This window comes from Neoarius graeffei, chromosome 3 (genome assembly GCF_027579695.1).
Source record: "Neoarius graeffei isolate fNeoGra1 chromosome 3, fNeoGra1.pri, whole genome shotgun sequence".
Lineage (NCBI taxonomy): Eukaryota > Metazoa > Chordata > Actinopteri > Siluriformes > Ariidae > Neoarius > Neoarius graeffei.
This window is the reverse complement of record NC_083571.1, coordinates 64,481,960-64,490,995: the sequence shown is the minus strand read 5'-3', so window position 1 is coordinate 64,490,995 and position 9,036 is coordinate 64,481,960. Positions and strand designations below refer to the sequence as shown.

The 9,036-nt window shown below is 41.7% G+C and overlaps 1 protein-coding gene across 2 annotated transcripts in view; it reads right to left on the bottom strand.

Annotated features, from left to right (window-relative positions):
- Nucleotides 1-1,082: 1,082 nt before the first annotated feature.
- ncapg (non-SMC condensin I complex, subunit G) overlaps nt 1,083-9,036 on the bottom strand; it is a 28,745-nt gene continuing 20,791 nt past the window's right edge. For both annotated transcript variants that reach the window (XM_060917130.1, XM_060917131.1), the window contains 10 exons: nt 5,133-5,243; nt 4,905-5,024; nt 4,566-4,793; nt 4,212-4,393; nt 3,838-3,985; nt 3,577-3,747; nt 2,328-2,454; nt 2,044-2,088; nt 1,891-1,960; nt 1,083-1,788 (listed from right to left, as the gene is read on the bottom strand). In XM_060917130.1, the coding sequence (XP_060773113.1) occupies nt 1,659-1,788; nt 1,891-1,960; nt 2,044-2,088; nt 2,328-2,454; nt 3,577-3,747; nt 3,838-3,985; nt 4,212-4,393; nt 4,566-4,793; nt 4,905-5,024; nt 5,133-5,243 (1,332 nt within the window). In that variant the 3' untranslated portion in view covers nt 1,083-1,658. The remainder of the gene's footprint in view (nt 1,789-1,890; nt 1,961-2,043; nt 2,089-2,327; nt 2,455-3,576; nt 3,748-3,837; nt 3,986-4,211; nt 4,394-4,565; nt 4,794-4,904; nt 5,025-5,132; nt 5,244-9,036) is intronic.

The following is a 9,036-nucleotide window of genomic DNA, read 5'->3' as shown; positions in this document are numbered from 1 at the left end:
TAACGAGCATCTAATATTGGGACACGCCCATGTCAAACCTACCCTTCCATCCCATACTGAAGCTTTTCGTATGTGCGTGGCTTCTACCTCCTTAGTTTTACTGTTAAAACAAGACACTTTCAGTTCTCAATTTTCCCAGCATTATAATAATCCATTCATACCCGTGTTTGATGTTCTAACCCAGGGTTTCACCACTTAATCGCTGTCCACTGCCTCTGTATTATTTTCGTAGACAAGAGTTTTCCCGCACTGAGAAAACTTAAAAGTTGAATTCCATCAATAAACATTTAATAGTTTTTCTATATTTTAATTTTTACATTCTAACTATAAAAAGTGTGAGAATGAGGCAGACATGAGAAAGCAATGCCAAAACTGTTCTTAAGGAAGAGGAGTTCTGTACAAATTTCCGACTCTGGAGCGATACAGTACAAAAATAGTTCTGGTTTGCGCTTTTGTACTATCCATGTATCGTCAAACCTTTGCAACTACACTGCTAACACCATGATTATTTCAAAGTACAAGGAACTTCTTGTCTCAAAGAAGACAGAAGATAGAGCTCAAACTTAAATGTCTTGATGGCTGTTCTCACTTGTTGTGTAAATCTGTCCGAGTTCATTATTTAAAACAGACACAGCCGTTTTATCTTGAACTGCACTAGTTCATCTCCCCTAGAATCTTAGTACACTAGTGTATGTTAAACGCCTCTAAAAACGTGTGAATGTGTTTCCGTGATTCGACAGCTTTTACGTCACAAACTGTAAGCATCAAACGAGGGGTAGGATTTAATTTTTCGTAGCTGTATGGTTCTCTTGGTGTTCTCGTAAAATTAAAAAAAAAAAAATTTTGGAGATTGGAATTTGATGTTTTTGACTTTTTTGAAGGGAGTGTCGGTTACAGTGAAAGTTGAAAGTATCCACATGGTGCTAAACACTGTACAGAGATATAAATATATACACTATCTTTTCTAATGTGATTTGAACATGTAACAGAATGTCCTGTCACTAGATCAATAAAGGTGCTTCCTGTTTAAAAAAAAAAGTCTGGGGTTTTTCTTTAAAATTAAAAAAAAAAAAGGCAGGGACTGACAGAGAAAATTATTTATTGTGGTTTAAAAATAAACACTTGAGAATAAAAAACATTAAAAGAGTAACTTGCTCAGGTTTGCAAGTCAGGTGAGTTTTGCGGATATTATAACGAGAAGTTCAACAGTGCCCTGTCTCTGTGTAAAGGTCAAATCTTGAATGTGGAGAACAGAGGAGATGTTACACACTGCAGTGATGATTAATAATAGAAAAGAGTAAACACTGTGCAGCAATGAAGGTTTTTTTTTTTTGGAGGGGGGGGGGGCGCCTCAATGGCACAGAAAATAAGCTTTATTAGTAGGTTTTGTCGTATCAATTTCACCATAATGAATTATGATATGTTAATGACATTAATATTCATGACTCATAATGCCACATATGGAAGTAGAATCACTCATGAAGGAGTTATTCATGTGGATCTTAATGTTAAACAGATATACATGTTGATGAATGTAGGTGTTAAAACACCACTTGTTGGTGGTTCGACACTGAATAAATACTGATCGTAGAAATCATCTCCTGAACACAACACACGGCGAGAATGGGTGCGCTTGGAGATGTTTAGATAATCCTGACCTACACACTGGCTTCGCGATTCATCAGCGCCGTCAGGTCCTGCCTGGTTTTATCCAGAGCTGCCGTTTTAGCGCGCCGACTTGGACGTGCCGATGGAGCCTCTGTAGCTTCTGGAACATTCTCCTCATCGCTACACACACACACACACACACAGTTAGCTATCAGAGAATGTGTGGAGTATATGTGAGCCAATATATGTTGGGGGGGGGGACGACACAACAACTAATCTCACCTTTCATCAGAACACTCCTTTGCTTTAGACTGTTTTTTTACACTCCGGGCTGTCGTAGCTTTCTTCTGACCTGTGCAGCACACCAAGATACGCAACGTGTGAAGAAGAATGTCACAAGTAATGAATAAATGAGAAATAGGTCTACAAGCACACCTCTTCTGGGTTGTTTAGATTTGCCAGCATCTCCGTTTGCAAGTTCTGTAATGATGAAAAGATGCTTGTTTTTTCACACAATAAAAAAAAAAAAAAAAAGTGTGATAAACTCACAGAAGAAAAATATGTTCAAAATTTTTTTGAAGGATATTTTAAATTATAAAATCAGAAAGAGAGATATAAAAAGGTTAGGATGTCAGTGTGAGCAGGTAAAAACATTCCACAGTGCACGCCCATGTATCACACAGAGTTATGTACAGTACAAGTGTGTGCGTATGCTGTACCGCTGGCGTTTTCATCCAGAGAGTTCAGCACTGCGTCCTGAGTGTGTACAACTCGAACAAACTGCTCTCCTTTAAGACGAGCAAGCACTTTCTCTAAGGCTTTCATGCAGTGTTTGTCCTTCACCTCCTACACATCCATACCGAACATAAGTACAAACACGTGATGAAAGGTTTCTATGGAAGCAGGGAAAAGGTTATACATTATTTCAGAAGTAAATATTTTTGTACAAATCTGTACCCTTGCACACACTAAAATAAATGTATCCTGTGCATATGAAAGAATCTTGTGTACGCATGTGGCGTACTGTATGTATGTCCACCTTAATATCAGGTGTCTTTACATCATGTAGAGCTAATAGTAGTTGAGATGCCCCAGAAAACCCACTCAAAAAGCCATTTTTGGACTCGGAAATTAGTTGTTTCTATGGTAACAACCAGGGCCTCTATATAAATATACACATAAAAACACACAATTGGCATTTTATGGGTTGAAAATGGCTCAAAAGCGTCACCTACTGGCTAAAATTACCCTGAACCTTGCATGGCTGATGCTGTTGTAGAGTCGACTGTTTGGTACTTCTCTACATGATATATCTCATCTCATCTCATTATCTCTAGCCGCTTTATCCTTCTACAGGGTCGCAGGCAAGCTGGAGCCTATCCCAGCTGACTACGGGCGAAAGGCGGGGTACACCCTGGACAAGTCGCCAGGTCATCACAGGGCTGACACATAGACACAGACAACCATTCACACTCACATTCACACCTACGCTCAATTTAGAGTCACCAGTTAACCTAACCTGCATGTCTTTGGACTGTGGGGGAAACCGGAGCACCCGGAGGAAACCCACGCGGACACAGGGAGAACATGCAAACTCCACACAGAAAGGCCCTCGCCGGCCACGGGGCTCGAACCCAGGACCTTCTTGCTGTGAGGCGACAGCGCTAACCACTACACCACCGTGCCGCCTTACATGATATATATTTTTTTTAATTTAAAAAATAAAACAAAAAATTTTACATGTTAATGCCCTCTAATCAGAGTTGGGCAGCCCACCTCCACAATCCTCTGGCCTTGAGCGGGACTCTGTGCAACTGTTTATTTTCAAATGTGCTGATTGGGACTCATCATTCACAGGAGTTGACGAGCACTAAAAGTATTACTGAAAGTTTGTAGCATGTGTGAATGAAGCTTCAGCTGTGATGTGTGTGGTTCTCGACATTATACCCCTCTTGTGTGTAGCGTTACCTGCAGAATGGAGGTGAGGAGCTGCTGCAGTTCGTTATTAGCAGGTCCCGGATCAGCGCTGATCTCCAGACTGCCTAGGGTTTTACAATACAGACGCACCTCAGGAGCGGAGGTGTCTCGCAGAATCTCATTACACACTCGCACAGCCAGAGACTCATGCACACTCGTTCCCTGGAATCCACAGAAAGAACAGCACACATCATACTACGCTCCGGTAACACAACCCTCGCTGTATGGATCGAACCTATATTGTGTGTGTACCTGAGTTTGCGTGTTGGCACGTGTGAGCTCTACGAAGAGCTCTGCAACATTGTTGGTGTCAATCTCGGAGAGCGGAGACGTGGCAGGAGCATTGAATAATGTCCGCATGGTGGGAATGAAGCTCTCCTCTACGCATTCCTGATGAGCCCTGAGGGACAAAGCACACGTTTATGAAGTTTGCTGAAGCTATAAATGACCAGGCTCAAAATTCAAACATAAAGAAGTGCCTTCAGTGTTCCCCATCAAGCCATGCCCCAAAAACTCCTAGTGCCTTCTGAAAGGACAGGCAACATGATTATCCTGATTGGTTGGATGTTTGTGGTCCACATCTGAGAACAGTTCCGAGTGTGTCAGTGTTTACACTGTGTGTATACCTGTGCGAGTGTGTGTAGAGCTGCAGGAACACCCCGATACAGTGTCTCAATCTCTGGTCCTCTTCAGTCAGTGGGTTGTACCAGAGCAGAATGAGACGAGTGAGCAGCTTCACGCTCACCATCCTGCCACAGTACAGCAGCTTACACACACACTCCACCGTCTCCGTGCGCAGATCACAGATCTATAAACAAAAGCCACTCAAGGATACAGTACATAATGGCTAAAAACGTTTTTTAGATTCTGCAAACTAGCTTGCTAATTATGTTACACTGTTCAAGAACGTACGGTACAATTAGCATGAGAAACCTCTCGTCAGACCAGTCAGTGATCAGACACATGAGGAATTAACACACCTCACTGTCCAAGAATTCAGCCAGCAGCTTCAGAATACTCTGGACAGGATTATCCTCCTCTTCGACTGGACGATCTGCTTGTCCATCACTGCCATCCAGCCAATTGGAGGTTTGCGTTTGCTGGGAGGCAGGGCTATCGCGCAGGAGGTCTAGGCCATTCAAGAGCAGCTGATCGACCACAGCTCTGAGAGCAGTGATCCTGATCTTAGGCTCGTCCAGCTGGGTGATCTATAAACACACACACACACCCCTACAGACTTGTACAGAGTAAATAAGTTTAGCTTTCAGATTTTCAAAAGTGTGAACGTGCACACCCCCCTATGTATGTGTGTTAGTTACCTGCAGCAGGAGCACCAGGTGTGTCTTGGCGAGGTCTTTGCTATGGAGAGCTGCAGTGCCCAAACACACAACAGCCATGTTCCTCACTGCAGCATTAGAGTTTGATACACATGGCAACACCTAAAGCACATGCACACACAAAACTCTCATTACACCCTAAACCACACCCCTCCCTCTCTCTCTGTGCGTGCACGTGAGTTGACAGCATGTGCGTGTGTATGCATGTACCAGTGACTCTAGGAGGCCGTTGATAGTCGGACAGATTCCTCGGTTGATGTTCATCTGTTTCAGCGCTTCGGCACACATCATCAGACACTTCAGCAACATCTCCGGATCATTCTACACACACACAAAAAAAAAAAATCAAAATCATTGAATTCTTAGTACAGTGTCTTGCAAAAGTATTCATCCCCCTTGGTGTTTGTCCTGTTTTGTTGCATTACAAGCTGGAATTAAAATGGATTTTTGGAGGGTTAGCATCATTTGATTTACACAAAATGCCTACCACTTTAAAGGGGCACATTGTTTTGACACAAACAATAATTAAGATGAAAAAACAAATCTGGAGTGTGCATAAGTATTCACCCCCTTTCGTATGAAATCCCTAAATAAGAGCTGGTCCAATCAATTCACTTCACAAGTCATGTAATTAGTTGATTAAGATCCACCTGTGTGCAATCAAAGTGTCACATGATCTGTCACATGATGTCTGTATAAATCAACCTGTTCTGGAAGGACCCTGACTCTGCAACACTACTAAGCAGCAAGATGAAAACCAAGGAGCCTCCAAACAGGTCAGAGACAAAGTTGTGGAGAAGTATAGATCAGGGTTGGGTTATTTAAAATAAATAAATAAATAAACTTTGAATATCCCAGGGAGCACCATTAAATCCATTACAACAAAACAAAGAATATGGCAGCACTACAATCCTGAGAAGAGAAGGCTGCCCACCAAAACTCACAGGCCAGGCAAGGAGGGCATTAATCAGAGATGCAACAAAGACACCAAAGAGAACACTGAAGGAGCTGCAAAGATCCACAGTGGAGATGGGAGTACAGAGATGCCTACCCCAAATTTTGAATTTCAGTATTCTTGAAAACATTTTTCAGTATTTTGGAATGACTTTCAGTAACATTAATTTATGCGCATTTCCATTATAAAGAGGTGTATATACCAATATGTTTAACATTTAAATTATTAAAAAGAACTGTTTTGTGTGAATTGAATAAACAAAACACTAGCAGCCATCTCAACTGAATTTCCACTCAACAAATTTCTAGAGCATACAATATATCACATTTTTCTAAATACAATAGTGTTCCCTGTTTGCAGACATCATGGTTGACTACCAATCATTGGTATTGAATGTAACTCCTCAAAAGTATTATATTATATTGCCTGGCAAAATGTTCTACCTGTTAACGGATTCTAATAAAATAAAATAAAAAAAGTCTTATTTCATGCCAAAGAGAGTCCGACATTATCATCTTAATGTCCCAATATATAAATACTTCAGCATAATGCTTCAGAAGAGACATTGAATAAAATGACATTTATAATTGTATTTAAAACAGTGGAATGATCAATTTTTTGCCACAATCCCAACAGCACTAATCATAAAATTCTGTTTTTGATCATACTACATGTACATTTGCACTTGCAACACTGAAAAGACTTTGAATTAAAGAACTACAGCCAGTGTTTGATATTTCAGTGAATAAAAATCAGACATGTAAAAAGAAACTGAATAAGTTTAACTCACATTTCATGGCACTAATTGGCAAGTTCAACTACAAGCACATGTCAACCATCACCGCTTCAGCACGTGTCACGTTCCGTGTCTTTTCATCCACAGATTTCGTAAAAAACTGCTGGATACCCCCAGATTTACTTTCCGCCTGACTCGCCATTTCAGCGTACTCCATATGTTTTTTGGAGTTGACATGCCGCGTGCAGTCATCACGACCATGTTAATATCAGTTCTACACAGTTTGCAGTGCGCGTATCCATTGCCCTTTTGACTGGGTGTAATGCATGGCCATTCTACCGTATCAAAAATAGCGCAAACAAATGTGCGGAATCTGCGCATGTCACACACAGCATGTGTGGTTGTCGTAAAAATAAATAGCCTAGCCGTGAATCGCACATGGATTGAAAAAGTCGCTTGGACATTTAAAAATAACTCACTTGAATTTTTTAAGACTTTATAATAATTCCGTACAGAATAACATTGTTTGCCGTAACATCATATTTACGTAACTTTTCCGTACAAAATACGGCCAGTCCGTACTAGTAGGCATCTCTGGGAGTATCTGTCCATAGGACCACTTTAAGCTGTACACTCCACAGAGTGGGGCTTTATGGAAGAGTGGCCAGAAAAAAAGCCATTGCTTAAAGAAAACACGTTTGGAGTTTGTCCAACAGCACGTGGCAGACTCCCCAAACACATGGAAGATGATTCTCTGGCCAAATGAGAGTAAAATTGATCTTTTTGGCCATCATGGGAAATGCCACATGTGGTGCAAACCCAACACCCTGAGAACACCATTCCTACAGTGAAGCATGGTGGGGGCAGTATCATGCTGTGGGCACGGGCGCAGATAGAGGGTGGGATGGGTGGGATTCGTCCCACCCAGATTTAAATTCACCTCGTTCGGTCCCCCCCACTTATAGGGAGGAAAAAATGTCTATGCTGTCTTTGCATAAGGCAAACCTCACGGAAAAATCAAAAGACTAATTACCATTCGGTTTATTGAGGTGCACAGCAGTGTATACATAGTTGCAGCAACTCACATAAAACAAAACAAAGACTGATATTCGGTTGGTTGAGCTGCGCAGACTGCACAGGTTGCGAGCTCGAGCTTGGTTGCTATGGTTACCCACAACAAGTTTGACAGGCATATCGGGGACAGCTCCTAGTTCAGGACCCCAACACGGCATGATGAAGGGTGCCAAACCGAAAAGGCAGAAAACGATTGCATCGTTTTTTCAAAAAACAACGACTGTAAGTAAACTGTGCCTTACTTTATCATATCACCTTGCAATTTTTTGATAGTCTGTTCAAAGTAATGTCGTAGTGAAAGTAAAATCGTACGGAGTAGAGATGCATTTCTGGTATCCTCCTCCTTTCGGTGGTAGCCTGTAGATACAGTGCTCAGAAGGCAGTTTTAATGTTTAATCTGGCGTTCCCTGCCATAATTTCAGCGAGCATATTGCTTCATAAGGAAACTTTGCGAAGAGTTGTTGACTGACTGCCGCTCACGCAACACACAGGCATAGTTAGAAAGTCAACACATGTTGACAACACATGTTGGGGTTGGTTTGCTGGCAGCTGTCCCCCCCCCAGTTCAAAAAACGTATCTGCGCCCCTGGCTGTGGGGATATTTTTCATCTGCAGGGACAGGAAAGCTGGTCAGGACTGAAGGAAAGATGGATGGCAATAAATACAGGGCAATTCTGGAGGAAAACCTGTTTGAGTCAGCCAGAGGTTTGAGACTGGGATGAAGGTTCACGTTCCAGCAGGACAATGACCCTAAACATACTGCTAAAGCTACACTGGAGTGGTTTAAAGGGAAACATTTAAATGTCTTGGAATGGCCTAGTCAAAGCCCAGACCGCAATCCAATTGAGAATCTGTGGCACAACTTGATTGCTGTACACCAACGCAACCCATCTAACTTGGAGTTGGAGCAGTTTTGCCTTGAGGAATGGGCAAAAATCCCAGTGGCTAGCTGTGCTAAGCTAATAGAGACATACCCCAAGAGACTTAAAGCTGTAATTGCAGCAAGGCTCTACAAAGTATTGACCTTTTTTTGGGGGGAGACGGACCTATGCACACTCCAGATTTCTTTTTTTTCCATCTTAATTATTGTTTGTGTCACAATAAAACAATTTTCACATTTAAATCTGTAGGCATGTTGTGTAAATCAAACAGTGCTAACCCCCCAAAAATCCATTTTAATTCCATCTTGTAATGCGACAAAACAGGACAAACACAAAGGGGGATGAATACTTTTGCAAGACACTGTAGCAAAGAGCCAGCTAATTAATGTAGACTGCTAGTTGCAAAGCTTTGATTCACACAATTATATTCTGATAACTGGCATGGGCTTTCATAATGCAATCAGCTCC